Source organism: Trichomycterus rosablanca, chromosome 15, assembly GCF_030014385.1.
Source record: "Trichomycterus rosablanca isolate fTriRos1 chromosome 15, fTriRos1.hap1, whole genome shotgun sequence".
NCBI classification, from domain to species: domain Eukaryota; kingdom Metazoa; phylum Chordata; class Actinopteri; order Siluriformes; family Trichomycteridae; genus Trichomycterus; species Trichomycterus rosablanca.
The window spans coordinates 14,367,539-14,387,739 of NC_086002.1; the positions used below are offsets into that span (position 1 = coordinate 14,367,539).

General features: G+C 40.8%; 1 protein-coding gene across 1 annotated transcript; it reads right to left on the minus strand.

Annotated features, from left to right (window-relative positions):
- Window positions 1-1,891: 1,891 nt before the first annotated feature.
- Window positions 1,892-19,009, minus strand: zgc:77880 (zf-DHHC domain-containing protein). The gene is made up of 10 exons (XM_063010670.1): window positions 18,885-19,009; window positions 16,890-16,978; window positions 16,098-16,171; window positions 14,451-14,563; window positions 14,248-14,309; window positions 12,295-12,415; window positions 7,197-7,269; window positions 6,957-7,101; window positions 5,339-5,470; window positions 1,892-4,738 (listed from the first exon to the last, which is right to left on the minus strand). The coding sequence occupies exons 1-9, from the start codon at window positions 19,007-19,009 to the stop codon at window positions 5,382-5,384; spliced, it is 891 nt and encodes a 296-aa protein (XP_062866740.1). The 3' UTR covers window positions 1,892-4,738; window positions 5,339-5,381.
- Window positions 19,010-20,201: the final 1,192 nt, after the last annotated feature.

A 20,201-nucleotide genomic window follows, 5' to 3' on the forward strand; every position in this document is an offset into this window, starting at 1 on the left:
GTTTTCACTCACTGAACACTTGATGAGGTACAGCTACACTAATCAGCTATAACATTAAAACCACCTCCTTGTTTCTACACTCACTGTCCATTTTATCAGCTCCACTTACCATATAGAAGCACTTTGTAGTTCTACAATTACTGACTGTAATCCATCTGTTTCTCTACATAATTTTTAAGCTCCTTTAACTCTGTTCTTTAATGGTCAGGACCCCCACAGTGTATGTATTATTTAGGTGGTGGATCATTCTCAGCACTGCAGTTACAATGACATGGTGGTGGTGTGTTAGTGTGTGTTGTGCTGGTATAAGTGAGACACAGCAGCGCTGCTGGAGTCTTTAAACAGTGTCCACTCACTGTCCACTCTATTAGACACTCCTACCTAGTTGGTCCACCTTGTAGATGTAAAGTCAGGGACGATCGCTCATCTGTTGCTGCTGATTGAGTTGCTCATCTTCTAGACCATCAGTGGTCACAGGATGCTGCCCACGGGGCGCTGTTGGCCGGATATTTTAGGTTGGTGGACTATTCTCAGTCCAGCAGTGACAGTGAGGGATTGTCTGTTCTGCAAAGAGAGTTGGAAGTCAAAAAAATTGCAACGCTGATATGATGGCGTAGACGATAAGTCAGAAATAATGGTAAGCTTGTGTGTGTGTGCCGATGTATTCTGATAGAAACTATATCATGCCCCTGTTCCACATACCCCAGGTTTCTCCTCTGTATCTTGCGTTCATAACAATTACAACCTGATCACAACACCTTTCAGACAACATGATTTTGAGTCGACGACAGGTCCAGATATTTAACATGCTACATATTTTTCTTAAATCGGATCTAGTTGTTGAACAGTTCACACATTGTGATCGAGAACCAATTTTCAAGCCCACAGGGGATTGAGATGGGCATAGCAAAAGCTTGATTTTTTGTTCAGTAAACAGTTGTGTGTTCACTGTTCACATGTTTTGGCACATATTTTGATGTATTTATGTAGTCCATGAAGCCATGTTTGTTTGTTTGTTTATTAGGATTTTAACGTCATGTCTTACACTTTGGTTACATTCATGACAGGAGCGGTAGTTACTCATTTCACAAGGTTATATCGAACATAGGCTTGGACAATTTAGTGTCTCCAATTCACCTCACTTGCATGTCTTTGGACTGTGGGAGGAAACCGGAGCACCCGGAGGAAACCCACGCGGACACGGGGAGAACATGCAAACTCCACACAGAAAGGACCCGGACCGCCCCACCTGGGGATCGAACCCAGGACCTTCTTGCTGTGAGGCAACAGTGCTACCCATTTAGCCACCGTGCCACCCCCATGAAGCCATGTACCCTGAGGTTCCTTAACTTACTTAACAGTGGAAATCCGATTTTTTTCAGTGTAGTACATCCTTCTAATTATGTCAAACCTACCTGAAGTGTTTTGCGAAAAAGTTTCATTTCATCTGACCATAGAACATGGTTTCAGTCATCATTTAAAAAACCCCAGGAGCTTAGGTTAGTAGTTAGATGTCAGATCTATTGAATCTGTTGGCAAAAGGTTGTGTCTGTTGTTTCTGTGGAGACTTGGTAACCACAACATGCTGTTGGTATTTTTGGATTTTTGCCTCTCGTACCATCCTCAATTCCAAAGCAAACTTTGGTCCTCATCCAGACAAGTTTGTCACAGTTCCAGTTGATCGGAACTGTTTTAATTATTGCCCTAACTGTAGATATGAGCATTGTCAGGCCATTTCAGCATAGATATAGGCGTTATGTATTGTGTAATCACCATTCACTGTTTTTTTTTTTACCTTAGAAACATAAAATTTTTATTATAATTGAGTGAATTTTGTTCGTTCTGATCACAAATAATTCAAATGAATACAAATTTGTTAAAAGATGTTCTTTACTCCACAAGTAAGAGCAGCATTTAGACAGTTTGACAGATAAAATACAATAAATGTCATTGTAAACATTGTACACCATTAGCCATGTACACACATCCTTCAAGCTAGTAACAAACAGCAGTTTTAAGTATTACAAATGCCAGAAGTAACCACCAGAATTGTAACATTCTGAATTCAGTACCCTGAAAATTGCACAACATTTCTCATTTAAAAATGCATCAAAATAGTTTGTGTAGAGTTCAATAATACAAAGTCAGACCACAAAAAAATAAATACATTAATAAATACAAGTTTAGTGCAAGTACGATGATGCACCAGTAATTGTCTCTTCATTGGTTTCGATTACATTTTTGCAAAGCTTCGTTATTTGCTTTTGGTAAATACTTCAGTTCTGTATTATACTGCTGGACCAGGTCTAGGTTCATAAACATAGAGTGCAAAGTGTAGACAGTTGGTGATGCTGCAGATCGATTGACTTAAATATATAATCACAGCTCCTTTGGAGAAATATCATGAAGACTCCTTACAATCTCTGAAACAAACATTAGGACTGCCGTCCAAAAAGGCAATTCCTGTTTGCAAAAAGACCTGAGTGATTTTGATGAGGGCCAAATCGTTTTGACCAGACGACTGGATTAAATAATCTTTAAAATAGCAACAAGTACAGAGAAAAGACAAGCCACAAATAGAGACAAGCCACAAATTGAGACAGATTTTTGGGCAGCCAAGACTCATTTATGCCAGAGGACATGATGCTGGTAGAAGATCTACTGTGGTTTCAACTGCAGATCACTGTAATACTGGTGATTAGATGAATGTATCACAACACACAGTGCATGTTCGGGGTTGCACAGTCACAGGCAAGTCAGAGTTCCCATGCTAAAGCTTCACAATAGATACGCAGGTATCAGAACTAGACAGTAACTGGACACGCAAGAAGGTCAACTGTTCTGACAAATCCTGCTTTTTCCAAGATCATGTGGATGGCACGTGCATCATTTACCTAAGGGAAGAAATGCACCACAATGCACTGTACAGACACCTCACAATGTACACAAGTTCAAAGGACCTGCCAGTAATGGTACCAAGCTGGTACCAGATACCACAGGACACCATCAGTAGTCAGTAAAGTTGTTCTGACAGCATATTAGGCAGGTGGTCTGAATATTACGCCTGATCGGTGCATTTTAGCAAATTAAAACAAAAATACAATAGTGGGTTTCGATTTTTGTGTTTTAGTTCTTGTAAATGTTAAGGGACAAAATCAGTCTGTGTAAACAAACAAACTAATCACTTAAGCTGTCAATAATTTTTGAGTGCAAAAATTCATGTGTTGGGGGTGTAGTATGATACAGGGTTTTTCAAACCCTGGGTCGCCTGAAAGAAATGGGTCGCAGAGAAAAATAATAATAATTAAATAAACTTGGATGTGAACGCCCCCTTGTGGAGGCTTTATGTTACATCTTGTGTGGTCCCCAACCTTTTTTGCACCACGGACCAGTTTCATATAAGATGTAATTTAACTGACCGGCGGGGGCGGGGGGATTTAAAATAGAATAACTATATAATGGAAAATCGGTGTGAATCCTGAGCTTCCTTCGCTGCAATGAGACACTGCTCCCACCTAGTGGTGATTGGGGACAATAACACCCAAATAGTATTGGAAATTTAAATGCTCTTGTAGCGATCCCTAATTATTATTACCGGCCCGGTAATAAATGACCCATGGACCGGTACCGGTCTGCGGCCTGGTGGTTGGGATCCACTGTTGTACAGAGTGACTAAGATGCATTGTGTTGCCTGGGTCGTGTAAAAAAATCATGGGCAAAATGTGGGTTGCTTGAAAAAAAGTTTAAAAAACCTTGATAATACAAAGAACATGTAGACAATAAAAAATCCCATTAATAATAAATATTACTTTGGTCCAGTTATAAAGATCAAAGCATTTTGACTGAGATTAATGTGTAATTAAAAGATTAAGTATACAATTAATGATTGTAGATCATCTGTACACTGCTCTGTACAAGTAGTCACCCCCTCTACCCCAATCTTCAATACAAAGGTACTTCCATAGGAGTACACATCATAGAAGCTTAAGCAGTCTAATATAACATGTCAGCGCACCACTGCAGAGTGTCGAAACTGCAAATTCAAATCTCAGCAGGGCTACAGACATGACCAGTTGTCCACACAGACGGTCATGTCTGAGGGAAGGCTCTATGTACGTAATACACTGGCAGGTGATAAGAAGCGGCAGCAGACTGGAAGCATCTCGAAGGGGACACGTACTGATCTGGCTCTCTTTGATCAGATCAGGGTTGTACAAGCGGTAGCGGAAAATGAGTGGATTGGGAACTCAAGGGGTAGGGAATCCAGAAAAAATTAGTAACTATTGTTATTTAAATGAGCATTCTCAGGACTGGAATGCTACTAACATACTGGCATCATTGTACTGGAATTAGGTATTGGGTGCAGCAGTGTTGTTGTGAACTCGAAAGTGATCAGAAAATGTCTAGCTGCACTCACACTTGCACCACGCACACTAATATTTTATTTATTTATTTATTTATTGCATTTTTCCCAATTTTCCTCCCAATCTAGTCATCTACTGATGCTGATCTCTGCTTCTGATTGAGAGCAAGATTGACACACGCCCCCTCCGACACGTGTGCAGTACCAACTGCATCTTTTCACCTGCATGAGGCGAGTTCATTTGCAGATCAGCTTTGTGTACGGAGAGCCACACCCTGATCAACGCATTATTCCTCGACTCCGTGCAGGTGCCATCAACCAGCCAGCAGAGGTCATAATTGCATCAGTTATGAGGTCCTTGCGCCGGCTCCCAACCTGTATGAACAACAAGCCAATCATTGTTCATGTAGCCACCCAGACCAGCCGGATGGCAGAGCCGACGAGTTCGAAATGTCAGCTCTGGTGTAATATTTTATTACCGTTACTGTTACTACAGTGCTGAGAATGGTCCACCACCCAAATTATATCAACTCAGTAGGGGGTCCAATAGGGGTCCCTTGTGTACAGAGCAACAGATGAGCTACAGTAAGTCACTGAATACCCAAAACGTGTATTAGCTTATTAAACTGCCAATGAATGTACATACAATGTAGGTGATTTTGTTTTTAAGTCATCTGAGTGTCCGGTGACACAGATGCCAAGCATTCTAGTGGTACTCATACTCATATGTCATATGATTTCCCAGCACAGATTATCACATGATTTGATAAGCTAATTAGTTAGGGTTTTAATGTGTGAGATTTCTTAAAAACAAGCAAAAAAGAAAGAAAGAAAGAAGGAAAGATGGAACCACGTCTAATAAGTCCTGCTTAATAGCTCCAGCATTGCTGTGTGTTAATAAAATCTGTACACAGGTGGTAGTGGTAAGAGCTATTATGAGGTCTCACACAGTGCTTGACTTTTAAATACACCCACCGGTCATCCACACTGCAATGTAACGCTGATGTGACAGTCCTCTCTACACATCATAATCGGGAACAGGAGAGTAATTGAATCCTCCAGCTGATGAAGAAGACTGTAAGGGTAACAGCCAGCAAAATACAGAGTCTGCAAATACATGAGAAGAGGAGACAGAGAGGCAAAAGTAGATGTTGAAATTGTTCCCAACAATTCAGATGAGCCAAAACATAATGACCACCGCACTAACAACTGCAAAAAGCTGCGACTATTTTGTAATAATGGGTCATGTGATGATCAGAGGTATGTATTACATTTTGGACTGACGGTAGTTACTCATATTACACGTGTTAAATACAGCACATTATCAGACATAAAGGCCAGATTTCACACAGATAATGGCTTGTGTTTATGGTGACTGCAAGTCTAGCTTGTCACCCAGTGGACCGAATAAAAATGTTGAACTTCTTGTCTTTTAATAATTCTATGGGTTTAAATGGAATGGCGTTGGATTCGAAAGCCATGGTTCTCAATACACAGGGTGGTCACATAGGCAAAATGCATATTTTCAATACATTTTAATAAATTTTATTTAATAACATTTTATTTCATAACACCTTCAATGTGTTTTCCACTATTTGTGATGCAATATGTATGTGTGTGTATTTTAGTAAACATAGTTAGTTATAGTGATATTTTCTATATGTCCAGACTTTAGAGACACCCTGTATCACTTTGCATCTATATACATATTTATGAAACATAACATATACAGTATGTTACTATTGTTATTACTACTATAAGTACCAACAAATAATAATTATTATCATTATTATAAAAAAAATGCTACCTCGAGTATCCAGGGTTCAAAAAGCCAGCATTGCTATCAGCTGATCCACATAAAGACATGATTGGCTATGTCTGAGTGGGGATTGTCAAAGCGTGCAATAACTGTACATACAATGTGTGATTATAATTAAGTGTCCAGTGACACCTATGCCAAGCATTCCAGTGGTACTCATGGCATTTGATTTCACAGCACACATTATTGCATGACTTGATATGCTAATTAGTTAGAATAAAGACACTTTTGGGTTTTATAATGTGTGTGAATTCTTAAAAACAAGCAAAAAAGGAAGGTGTGCAATGAACTGGCAAATGGTTTTGGGGTGCTTGGGTAGTGCAATGATCTAATGCTCTAGGTCACCAGCGCTAAGTTTTGCTATCAACCTGACCGGCTGTGTCTGACAGAGGGAGGTCTTTAGTCATTAGTCTTCACTGGCTGGTTAAGTCACCTCCAAGAGTGATGGGGAAATCATAGAGCAGCATGGCTTGCTTTAGCAGAGACTCTGTCTCTGGTAGGTGACAAGAAGCGGCCGGCGATTGTAGTCATGTCAGAGAAATGTGTGATGGTGATGGGGGGGTAGATAAGAGTAAATACTACTGGTATTGATATAGTTAGTGTAGGTAATGCTGAGTCTAAACACTGGACATTCCAAACAGTCCAAAAAGGAATCAAATAATGGGTTTGGGTGTAATCCTAACCAGTACCATAAGATATGTAAAGATCTACACACTCCACTGTTCATAAAATAATAAGACAAAAAAATCCCTTCAAAAAGGTATAAGCACTTACCACGCCCAAACACTTCCCGCAACAATGCGATTTTGGGTTTTCGTGTGTGTGATGTGTGAATTGACTGGCCGTTGTTGGTTCTATCCTTCATCAGCCTGTTCTTCATCTGCTCAATGGGTGTTTCGTCTGTTATAATGGAAACAAGCTGGGGGAAAGACAAAAAAGCAGCGGTTGTGCCAGAATCTCATTTCCTTCCTTAATAAACTGCTTCATTTTTGACTGTGAGTGCAAATTACAAACCTGGTCATAAAAAATCACCATGACGAAAACTCCAAACAGAATGGACTCCACTAACAAAATGATGTAGTGTGCCCTGGCAAAGAGAAGAAAAAACCCCAGAGTGTTCTCAGAAGAGAAGATTTTGGTTTTTCAATTAGACAAAACTAGATAATTATACAAACCCAAAGCTGGGACAGTAGGTAAAATGCAAAAGACATACAGTGATTTGTCTTTTTTCAAGTATGTAACTGAAAACAGCACACAGAGGAGATAATAAATGCTTTACCTCGTCATCTTTTTATTAATAGGCCTATACACTTAATCCTAAATCGATGCTGTTATAACTGGGTATACAATAAGTACTGTGAAAGACTCAGTTGTTTACAAGCAAGGATCGATGTTCACGACTTAAAAAAAAAAAAACGCGTAAGCAAACAGTCCAACAGATAAAAAATGGCATTTCTGATTGGCGCTCAGGTGGCGCAGCGGTAACACGCTAGCACACCAGAGCTGACATTTCGAACTTATCGGTTTGAAACTCAGCTCTGCCATCCGGCAGTGCTAGACCCCTATGTGAACAAGGGTGGGAAGCCAGATATGGACTCTCTCATGGCTGATGCAATTACGACCTCTGTTGGCTAATTGATGGCGCCTGCACAGAGACGGGGAAAAAGTGATTTGATCAGGGTGTGGCTGTCCTTACACAAAGCTGATCCACAAATGAACTTGCCTAGTGCAAGCAAAAAGATGCAGTCGGCTACTGCATATATGTCAAAGTTTTAGACATATACAGTATGTTTTCTAAAAAGTGTTAGTTTTGTTCTCCTCAATCGGAGCGGGAATTGACATCAGTGGAGAAAAAGCATAATGCAATCAGGCAAATCGGGCACGCTATATATACAGTGTATCACAAAAGTGAGTACACCCCTCACATTTCTGCAGATATTTAAGTATATCTTTTCATGGGACAACACTGACAAAATGACACTTTGACACAATGAAAAGTAGTCTGTGTGCAGCTTATATAACAGTGTAAATTTATTCTTCCCTCAAAATAACTCAATATACAGCCATTAATGTCTAAACCACCGGCAACAAAAGTGAGTACACCCCTTAGTGAAAGTTCCTGAAGTGTCAATATTTTGTGTGGCCACCATTATTTCCCAGAACTGCCTTAACTCTCCTGGGCATGGAGTTTACCAGAGCTTCACAGGTTGCCACTGGAATGCTTTTCCACTCCTCCATGACGACATCACGGAGCTGGCGGATATTCGAGACTTTGCGCTCCTCCACCTTCCGCTTGAGGATGCCCCAAAGATGTTCTATTGGGTTTAGGTCTGGAGACATGCTTGGCCAGTCCATCACCTTTACCCTCAGCCTCTTCAATAAAGCAGTGGTCGTCTTAGAGGTGTGTTTGGGGTCATTATCATGCTGGAACACTGCCCTGCGACCCAGTTTCCGGATGGAGGGGATCATGCTCTGCTTCAGTATTTCACAGTACATATTGGAGTTCATGTGTCCCTCAATGAAATGTAACTCCCCAACACCTGCTGCACTCATGCAGCCCCAGAGCATGGCATTCCCACCACCATGCTTGACTGTAGGCATGACACACTTATCTTTGTACTCCTCACCTGATTGCCGCCACACATGCTTGAGACCATCTGAACCAAACAAATTAATCTTGGTCTCATCAGACCATAGGACATGGTTCCAGTAATCCATGTCCTTTGTTGACATGTCTTCAGCAAACTGTTTGCGGGCTTTCTTGTGTAGAGACTTCAGAAGAAGCTTCCTTCTGGGGTGACAGCCATGCAGACCAATTTGATGTAGTGTGCGGCGTATGGTCTGAGCACTGACGGGCTGACCCCCGACCTTTTCAATCTCTGCAGCAATGCTGACAGCACTCCTGCGCCTATCTTTCAAAGACAGCAGTTGGATGTGACGCCGAGCACGTGCACTCAGCTTCTTTGGATGACCAACGCGAGGTCTGTTCTGAGTGGACCCTGCTCTTTTAAAACGCTGGATGATCTTGGCCACTGTGCTGCAGCTCAGTTTCAGGGTGTTGGCAATCTTCTTGTAGCCTTGGCCATCTTCATGTAGCGCAACAATTCGTCTTTTAAGATCCTCTGAGAGTTCTTTGCCATGAGGTGCCATGTTGGAACTTTCAGTGACCAGTATGAGAGAGTGTGAGAGCTGTACTACTAAATTGAACACACCTGCTCCCTATGCACACCTGAGACCTAGTAACACTAACAAATCACATGACATTTTGGAGGGAAAATGACAAGCAGTGCTCAATTTGGACATTTAGGGGTGTAGTCTCTTAGGGGTGTACTCACTTTTGTTGCCGGTGGTTTAGACATTAATGGCTGTATATTGAGTTATTTTGAGGGAAGAATAAATTTACACTGTTATATAAGCTGCACACAGACTACTTTTCATTGTGTCAAAGTGTCATTTTGTCAGTGTTGTCCCATGAAAAGATATACTTAAATATCTGCAGAAATGTGAGGGGTGTACTCACTTTTGTGATACACTGTATATATAAGAATATATACTTATACTGTATATATATAAGAAAGGCATTTCTGTTTACACAACTGCAGAAAAATCAGGCATTTATACCATATACAGTCTATAACATTATTAAAAGATTAAGAAAAATCTCTCTACGTAAAAAAACAAAAACCAATACAGCTTGCCTGTGAACCTCTAAACCTCAGAGAGCACTGCACTGTAAATGACAAGTTTCTGTAATAAATATAACTACCTGGCCTTATCGTTTCAAGTAGAAACATGTGCTGTCATCTGACAAGTCCACCTTTTCAATTGTTTTTGGAAATAATGGACATTGTGTACTCTGGGCCAGAAAAGAACATCCCAACTGTTACCAACGCAAAGTTCAAAAGTAAGCATCGTTCTTGCCTGATTTTAGCAAGACAATGACAAGGCACATTTAAGATGCAGTTCCAACTGTGTGGGTTTATAATAAGAGAGTGCAGGTGCTAGACTGGCCTGTCTGTAGATGTATGTGTTGAGCGTTAAAAATGTGAGGTGCATTTTGTTATTGTTCTTATATGTCTTTTCCTTTTTCTCACAATCTGGTCATGTCCAAATACCCAGTTGTATCTCCTCTACTGCTGCAGACCCCTACTCTGACCAAGAAGGGCCATACTTAACACAAACACTCTCCGACGTGTGTAGTAACAAACCGATTCTTTTGACATGTATGAGGTGGATTCACACAGGGATCAATATCACGTACAAAGTCATGCACTGTTATCCATTATTCCCTGTCTCTGTGCAGGCACCTTCAACCAGCCAGGAAAAGCCGCAACTGCAGCAGCAATGAGGAATCCCTTTGGCCCACTCTCCCTCTGAGTGACATAGTCAGTCATGTCTGTGCAGGCACCTGACCGGCCAAACCACAAAGCAGCACAGAGCAGCAGTGGTGGGACAGCATGTTTTACCGCTGCGCTACCCGAGCATGTGTGGTGTATTATAAAGAGAAATACACAATTAAAATCACCAGAATGAGTAGAAGAAGTGTTATCAAACCAGGATAAAAAAAAAAAAAAACAATTCCACAACTACAACAATTTGTGTCTTCTACATAGTGATGCAACACAGTGGTAAACATGTGCCTGTCCCAACTTTTGGAATGTCTTACAGCTGCCACAGTTTCAACGTGTATACACTGTATATGAAAAAAGTGTTCAAACATGAAATATTTTGTTTTTGTTCTGTTTAAATTTAATACAGGTCAAACATAATTTGCAAATCACTGCTGTTTAGTATTTTTTTTTTTTTTTTAACTTTTTTTTTCTACTTTGCCAACATTTTCTTTCTACTTTCCAAACTTTTTTGAAACTCTGGTGGTACATTTAACAATATGTACAGTACATGTTTGTATATACACCGACAAGGCATAACCTTATGACCACTGACAGGTGAAGTGAAAAACACTGATTATCTCTTCATCACGGCACCTGTTAGTGGGTGGGAAATATTACGCAGCAAGTAAACATTTTATCCTCAAACTTGATATGTTGGACAAGTGTAAGGATTTACAAAGGCCAAATTGTGATGGCTAGACGACTGGGTCAGAGCATCTCCAAAACTGCAGCTCTTATGGGGTGTTTCCGGTCTGCAGTTGTCAGTATCTATGAAAAGTGGTCCAAGAAAGAAACAGTGGTAAACCGGCGACAGGGTCATGGGCGGCCAAGGCTCATTGATGCCATGGGGAGCGAAGGCTGGCCCGTGTGGTATAGACGAGCTACTGTAGCTCAGATTGCTGAAGAAGTTAATGCTGGTTCTGATAGAAAGGTGGCAGAATACACAGCGCATCGCAGTTTGTTGCGTATGGGGATGCATAGCCGCAGACCAGTCAAGGTGCCCATGCTGACCCCTGTCCACCGCCGAAAGCGCCAACAATAGGCATATTCTTTTACATCATGTGGATGGCCGAGTGCGTGTGCGTCACTTACCTGGGGAACACACGGCACCAAGATGCACTATGGGAAGAAGGCAAGCCGGAGGAGGCAGTGTGATGCTTTGGGCAATGTTCTGCTGGGAAACATTGGGTCCTACCATCCATGTGAATGTTACTTTGACACGTACCACCTACCTAAGCATTGTTGCAGACCATGTACATGCTTTCATGGAAACAATATTCTCTGATGGCTGTGGCCTCTTTCAGCAGGATGATGCTCCCTGCCACAAGGCACAAATGGTTCAGGAATGGTTTGATGAGCACAACAATGAGTTTAAGGTGTTGACTTGGCCTCCAAATTCCCCAGATTTCAATCCAATCGAGCATCTGTGGGATGTGCTGGACAAACAAGTCTGATCCATGGAGGCTCCACCTCGCAACTTACAGGAGTTAAAGGATCTGCTGCTAACATCTTGGTGCCAGATACCACAGCACACCTTCAGGGGTCTAGTGGAGTCCATGCCTTGACGGGTCAGGGCTGTTTTGGCAGCAATAGGGGGACCAACACAATATTAGGAAGGTGGTCAAAATGTTATGCCAGATCGTTCTCTCCGAAGATCAAAGTATGAAACAATTTTTTACATAAAAAATGCTAACGTTTAATAGTTTGGTTACTTTTCTTACAATATTAGGTGCTTGCTGGGAGCTTCCTCTCCTTCGTTTTCTTCATTCCCATCTATTTCACTCCATATCCTCCATATCCATGCAGACACCACCAGAGCCAAAGAGTACAGGCTGGCCATGCCTTGAGAAACAAAAGGGGGGAACAGAATTTACAACAAAACAGTTATAGGTGTGAACAGTTCCCACTAAAGAATCCTAATCCAGGCACCAAGAGTAGCTCAAGCGCAGTTCTGAGACCTGTAACCTTCTGGTCTGATTAATGTTATATAGTTGTTGTAAACGGTGCACTGTATCTAATTGAACCCAAGTGCAGAAGACAAAACAAAACAAAGGAAATAATAGCTAAAGACATAAAACAATACAATTATTAAAAAAAACTTGAAAAGGCAAAAAAGTGGGCAGTACATACTAATCTTTACAAAACGTAATTACCAGAAAACTTAGAAAACAATGAGACAGGCTCCAGAAGAAAAACATTTAGCAATTAGCAAAACCAGTGTCACGAATCCAGCCTCTTTGTGCTCCCCTGATTGATCAATGACGCTAATGATCCACAGCTGCTTCTCGTTACAACCAGCTACTCAGTTTAACTGCCAATTACAACCCAAAAGCTTACTAGGTCAAAAAAAGGATGATAGGTGCTCAGGTGGTGCAGTGAGATATTCAGCTAGCACATTAGCGCTGAGATTCTGAACACCCTGGTTCGAATCTCAGCACTGCTACCGGTCGGCTGGGCGCCATATGGCGGGCAAAATTGGCAGTGCCTGAAGCAGACAAAATTGGCCATCAAGTCTGCTGGGTGGGAAAAGACCGGACTAAGTGGGTGGGTCTTCATATGCTGTGCAAGGACCCTGGTTAGCAGACAGAGGTGCCTGTGCAGAAGTGCGAATCCACTGAGGCACAGATGAAAAAGAAGGGGTCGAGGGACTGTGCACATGTCGGCGGGGGCGTGGAGCAGGCAAATACACCCTTCTCGAACACAATCGGGATCCCCAGCAGCGGAAAACTAATTGGCTATGCTAAATCAGGGAAAAATGGAGAAAATGCATAAATAAATAGAAAAATATGGATGATAAAAATAGTAATAATAATAGTAGTAGTAATAAATTGCAGCAATGATGTCCGTAGATTGAGGGCCAATATCTGCCCTCAACCGTGCCCAAACCGCATCTTATCTGGGACAGATAAAAGAGGACCTGTTAGGGCAGGGCAATAACAGTGCAGGAGTTCAGCTAAATATGCTGGTCCTAGATTTGTATGTTAGCAGGAGCAGTTTAAACTGGAAACAGGTCATTTAGAAGAGAACTCGAGACAGAAGATGCCCTGCCAACTGAGTCTCTGGAAACAAAAGCTGGAGACTAAGGACTCAGTCATGAGCTTAAGGGATGTCATAAGTAGGGATGTAATGATATACTCTACCCACGATGTGATACGATTCATAATACTGGGTTCCCGATACAATTTTTTCCTGATTTTTTAAACAAAAGTTTCCTTTTATTATTTCTCTTTTAAAAAAAATAAAATACTGTATTTGTGCTAAATTTTATTTATCTAAATAATGAATGCCCTTTTATTTTTGAGGTAGGTACAAACTATGCAAAACAATGCTGCACATTTCCCTTTTTGTGTAAAAAAAAAAACTGAAATGAAATAAATCCCACATTAAATGAGTAATACAAATAAAGGAAATATCCTCACATAAATAAATTTGGCTGGAAAATTCTGAACCTGGCAACCCTGTAGTGCCGTCAACCAGGCGAGATGAATAGTGCCAGTACCCTCTGCTGTTTAAAGTGAATATCAATTCATTATACATGTAAACCGATTTGAATCGTTACACATGTGAATCGATTTTTAACTGTCTTATGGTGCATCGTTACATCCCTAGTCATAAGTATTTTATTCTCTCATCAAACTAAAAGACACTCATTGTACCAGGGTCTTCACACTCACCAGTATAAAACAGAAACTGGATGAAGTACTTCTGGTTGAGCTCCCCAACACAATTGTTGATCCTGAAAATCAGCATTATTTTTACACAAACAGACGACAAACAGGCAGAAGAAGAAAAGAAAAAATGCAACATATTACCTAGATTGGAATGAAACTGAAAGATGGTTTGTGAATAAAAAAGACAGAAAGAAGGACAGACTGACCACGGGCAGTGGTGATCCATACGTCTGATGCATCGCTGACACACTTTGCAGTGATGTGCACGGGGTGGCCGATATGTTTCACATCGGCTACAGACTGTCCAGCCCTCACAACCCTGGAAGCATAATTTCAAAGTCAACAAATAAATACTAAAGAACAATGCCAAAAAGACCATGCTATTGGAAAGGGAAGTTCAACAAGCTCATGGTTAGGTGTCCTCATACTTTTGCTATATAGTGTATTTACATTTGTTAAATTTGTTATGGTGGTGTAGAAAGTTATATAATGTCAATTTAGCTTAATGTTTTACACACTTAGGTTATATTGACAGAACAGGTAGTTTACAAGATTCATCAGTTTACAAGTTTAATGTCAAACACAGTCATGGACAATTTTGTATCTCCAATTCACCTTACTTGCATGTCTTTGGACTGTGGGAGGAAACCGAAGTTCCCGAAGGAAACCCACACAGACACGGGGAGAACATGCAAACTCCACACAGAAAAGACTTAGACCGCTCCACCTGGAGATTGAACCCAGAACTTTCTTGCTGTGACCTTCTTGCCGCCTGACTATTTTATAAGCTACACCTACCAAACAGATAACTTTTGTGGGTATACCAGTACTGACTGTAGTCCACTTGTTGCTCTCTACACCAGGGTTTTACAAACTTACTTTCAAGCGACGCACATTCTGTCCATGATTTTTACCGCAACCCAGGCTACACTAACAATGCATTAAAATGAAACATAAAACGAAATATGCTTAATTAACAAAGATGTAGTGTCTCCACACGGGAGGGTTCGTGTACAAATTTATTTTGTGTTTATACCTGTTAAAATATGTTGATTTAATTATTATTATTGTTTCTCGCAAACCACCCAAGGTTTGGACCCTAAATGACCCCTACTGACTAGATGATGTTTGGGTGGTGGACAGTGGTAGCCTAGTGGGTAGAGCTTTGGGATATCAAAGATAGCGGATAGCGGAAGATTGGTGGTTCAAATCCAGGCTCTGCTATGCAGCCACTGTTGGGTCCTTGAGCAAGGCCCTTAACCCTATCTGCTCCAGGGGCGCCGTACGATGGCTGACCCTGCGCTCTGACCCCAGCTTCTAAACTAGCTGGGATATAAGAAGAAAGAATTTCATTGTACTGTACAACTGTATATGTATATATGACAAATAATGTATATCTTTTATCTATCATTCTCAGAACTGCAATGACACGTGTGTTTTTCTGGTATGAATGTAGCAGGTGCAGCAATGTTGTTGGGATAAATACTGCTTTGTCTTACGGGCCTCTCCATTAGGAGCACATACCCTGTTAGCACTGGTCATACAGCTAGAGACTAGCTGTTTTCTTCATCATGCACAGTGTGTTAATCTTCCTCTAGAGTCTAGACACTTATCAGTGAACACCTTCTGATCCCATAATGCTGTTTGTAATTGTATACCCGCAAAGTTCCTCTGTCTGGCAGGTGTAGCTTTTAAAATAATCCATGAATGTACTTACCAATTATGTGTACCTAATAAAGTGCTCAGTGATGATTAGTCAGAATCCAAAAACCACCAAAAAGAAATATGTTGTGTGAATAAGGAGATGCTGGATCACAGGTATGTTGTTACTGCATCACTAAGTGTAACGTTACCCTGTCATTCATACGACTGGACTGTGATCTCAAGTCTGAGAAATCAATAGCCATCTCAGGTAGAGGCACCACACCTGCAAAGAACATACACAGATGAGCCAAAACATTAGGATAATTTCCCCAGAAATGTGCATGGCAATGCCTATTTTGTAACAACTGTGCATGTCACGGTCAGGTTGATAAGGTCACCTTGGACCGTGACATGTTGATAAAGATCTCATTGTTACAGACATACATATTTAATAGTTTATATCGCCATTGCACTTTTTTTTTTTACTTGAGGTTTGACAGTGTATTCTCTATTTATGTCTTAATTCTATGTCTATATATAGCATATCTGAAATATGTTGACACCTGCACTAAGAATAATTCATTGTACACCTAGCACTGGGCAAATAAATAAAGATTCTGATCCATAAAACAAAGCCCATTTGAATGTAATACTTTTTTATTTATTTAATTCTCCTGTTTTACCATCTTGGTCACGGTTGCAGTGAGTTTGGTTTCACTGGAATTACTGGGCACAATGCAGTAACACTCTGGACTCGGCTAATGTAATTGACTGCTGCACCACCAGACCCCTTTAAACCTAATATTGAAGGGTACATCCCTAGAAACATTAAAAATGTAATTTTAAATGAAGTAAACTAAAACACACCCCAAGATGTATTCTCGACCCTTTTACAGATGATGTAAACATGTACGCAGAGTAAACAAAGTTACTAAGCACTGTACAAAACAATCTGATGTTGCATAGCATGCACAGTGCCAGTCCACTCAAGGAAAACTCACCTGGGTCAGAAAACACTGCTTTTGTATGACAAGCCAGGAGCATCAGCAATATAACATTAAAGACAGACCCATGAAGAGTGCCCCAAACACTGTAAGACAGAAAAGATGTCAAACACAGCGACCGAATTATAATATTTCTGCAAAGAAAAGTGCAAAGAAAATTCCTCTACAGCAATGTAATAGACTCATGGCAAGTTATTGTAAACATTTACATTTTACATTTACATTTTCGGCATTAAGCAGACGCCTTTATCCAAAGCGACTTACATTACAGTTACAGTATACAGTCTGAGCAACTGAGAGTTAAGGGCCTTGCTGAAGGGCCCAACAGCAGCAACCTAGCAGTGGTGGGGCTTGAACCAGCCACCTTTGGATTACTAGTCCTGTGCCTTAACCACTAGGCTACAGCTTGCCCTAAACATCTAACTAAAGCTGTTACAAGTGTGGTGTGATGTGTCCCACCAGTTAATTTTACTTTTTCACATGGCCGATATAGGCTTTGAATTAATCTTTATTTTCAGTAAATGGAATAATAATTTCAAAGCTGCATTTTGTGTTTACTCATGTTGTCTTTCTTAAAATAGACGGTTAATCTCAAGGCTTTAAATGTGACAAATTAGCAAAAACGGCAAAAATAATAATTATAATAATAATAAAAACTAAAAATTTACAAATGCAGTCATTTTGATTGCTTCTTCAATACTATATGAAATAATAGGAAAAAGAAATGATAATAATACACTGCCTGACCAAAAATAAGGTCACCACCTGGATTTAACTAAGCAAATAGGTAAGAGCCTCCCATTGGATAATTACTGCATGGGTGACTATGTTTCAGCTGGCAACAAGTTATTTAACCCTAACTGATGCAGTGGGTAGCTTCTCATTTGTTAAACAACCATGTCGAAAGTGGAAAAGATGTTCATCTGTTTCAGAAGGGTTAAATTATTTGCATGCATCAAGCAGAGAAAACATCTAAGGAGATTGCTGAAACTACTAAAATCGGGTTAGGAACTGTCCAACGCATTATTAAAAAGTGGAAGGACAGTGGGGAAACATCATCTTCGAGGAAGGAATGTGGTCGGAAAAAAATCTTGAATGATCGTGATCGGCGATCACTTATAAACATTTGGTGAAATCACATCGTAGAAAAACTACAGTAGAACTCAGGGATATGTTTAATAGTGAAAGTAAGAGCATTTTCACACGCACAATGTGAAGGGAACTCAAGGGATTGGGACTAAACAGCTGTGTAGCCTTAAGAAAACCACTTCTCAGTGAGGCTAACCGGCAAAAACGGCATAAAGATTGGATTCTGGAGCAATGGAAGAAGGTCATGTGGTCTGATGAATCCATATTTACCCTGTTCCAGAGTGATGGGCGCATCAGGGTAAGGATTGCCAGGATTTATCGGGCTCAAATTGTGAAAGAGTGGTTCCCACCCTATTGAGAATCTTTGGGATGTGCTGGAGAAGACGCAGTGGTCCAAATCTCCCATCATCAATACAAGATCTTGGGGAAAAATTAATGCAACTCTGGACAGAAATAAATGTTGTGACATTGCAGAAGCTTGTGGAAACGATGCCACAGCGAAAGCGTGCCGTAATCAAAGCTAAAGGCGGTCTAACCAAATATTAGTGTGTGAATTTTATTTGGCCAGGCAGTGTATATTAATGGTCACTTCTTGGGTAATACTTGGGTATGACTTGCCTGTGACACAAAACTTGGCCAACCAACCCAGCTCTTGCCTACGTATCATAACAGGGTTGATGTTTTGACGTCAGATAAATGCACATTTCCTCCTGTGGATGTGCTACACTTATATATTTGCTAAAAGGTGTTTGTGTATCACTACTTGGATTGTTTGTTACCTATAGTATTGATAATTACATGTGAAATGAAGCCTGGCATTTAACTGCGGGCACTGCCACTGACGGGTATCAGCATTTTAAACCCAGTTGATTTTCATTACGATATACCGACAGTGTGTCTTACCTTTCAGAGTAAGCTGGAACCAGCACATACAGGATAACCACGTAATCAGCGTAAAATACGCTTAAATAAGTTAAAATGAGACAGATAAACCCGCACAGATCTCTCCGACAGCAAAACGAAGCCATCTTCGGATCCCCAGGCTTCCGGATGACGTCACTGTACGGCCTCTAAGTACATAATTTTGTGTTGACCAATCGTGTTTGTGTTGGAAGGTGACGTCAAAAGAGAGGGTTTATTTCTACACTTCTACACTTTGGTTTCATTCAAGATGATTAAGATCAGCCGTTTAACGTCAAACACCGTTAGAGAGAATTTTGTCTCCAATTCACCTAACCTACATGTCTTTGGACTGTTGGAGAAAACCCACACAGACACAGGGAGAACATGCAACCTTAACATAAAAAAAGCCTCGAACCACCCCCACTTTGGAACTGAACCTAAAGAAAGATTGGATCCCTCTACAGTGCATAATATCATTAAATGAACGCCCGTGATCTTCGATCCCTCAGACGGCACTGCACCAAGAACCGCCACTCAACAATAGCTGATATAACCACATGGGTGAGGGATTACTCAAGTACTTTGTCAAGCACTACAATACAGAGTTACATGCACAAATGCCACTTAAAACTTTACTGTGCAAAAAAGAAGCCTTATGTTAACCATGTCCAGAAGCGGCGTCAACTTCTCTGGGCTCAGAGGCATCTAGGATGGATCATTACACAGTGGAAACGTGCATTGTGGTCAGAGGAATCAGCATTCCAGTACTTTTTTGGAAAAAATGGACATTGTGTGCAAGAAAGCCAGGGTTTGTCATGGTATGGGGCTGTCAGTGTGTCAGTGCCACACTTCTGTGATGGCAGCACTAATGCAGAAAAGTACATTGAGATCTTAGAGCAACATGTGCTGCCTTCAAGACGTCATCTTTTCCAGGGACGTCCATGCATTTTTCAACAAGACAATGCAAAACCACATGCTGCACACATTACAAAGGCATGGCTGTGGAAGAGGGTACGGGTACTGGACTGGCCTGCCTGCAGTCCTGACCTGTCCCCAATACAGAATGTGTGGAGAATGTTGAGACGAAAAATGTGACAATGACGACACTAAATCACTTGGTATCCTCAGTGCCAAAACGTCTCTTAAGTGTGGTGAAAAGGAATGGCAACATTACAAAGTGGTAAATGCTTTACTGTCCCAACTTTTTCAGAATGTGTTGCAGGCCTGAAATGCAGGAATGAATGTTTATTAATAAATGAAATGAAGTTGAGCAGATAAAACATGAAATATCTCAGGTTCATCCTGTCTGCAATCAAA

Coding starts and splice junctions, on each gene's coding strand:
- zgc:77880 (XM_063010670.1), bottom strand. CDS start 19,009: ATGGCTTCGTTTTGCTGTCGGAGAGATCTGTGCGGGTTTATCTGTCTC. Junction 12,416..14,247: donor CCAGTTTCTGTTTTATACTG/GTGAGTGTGAAG, acceptor TTGTTTCTCAAG/GCATGGCCAGCCTGTACTCT. Junction 7,102..7,196: donor TGGTGATTTTTTATGACCAG/GTTTGTAATTTG, acceptor TCTTTCCCCCAG/CTTGTTTCCATTATAACAGA.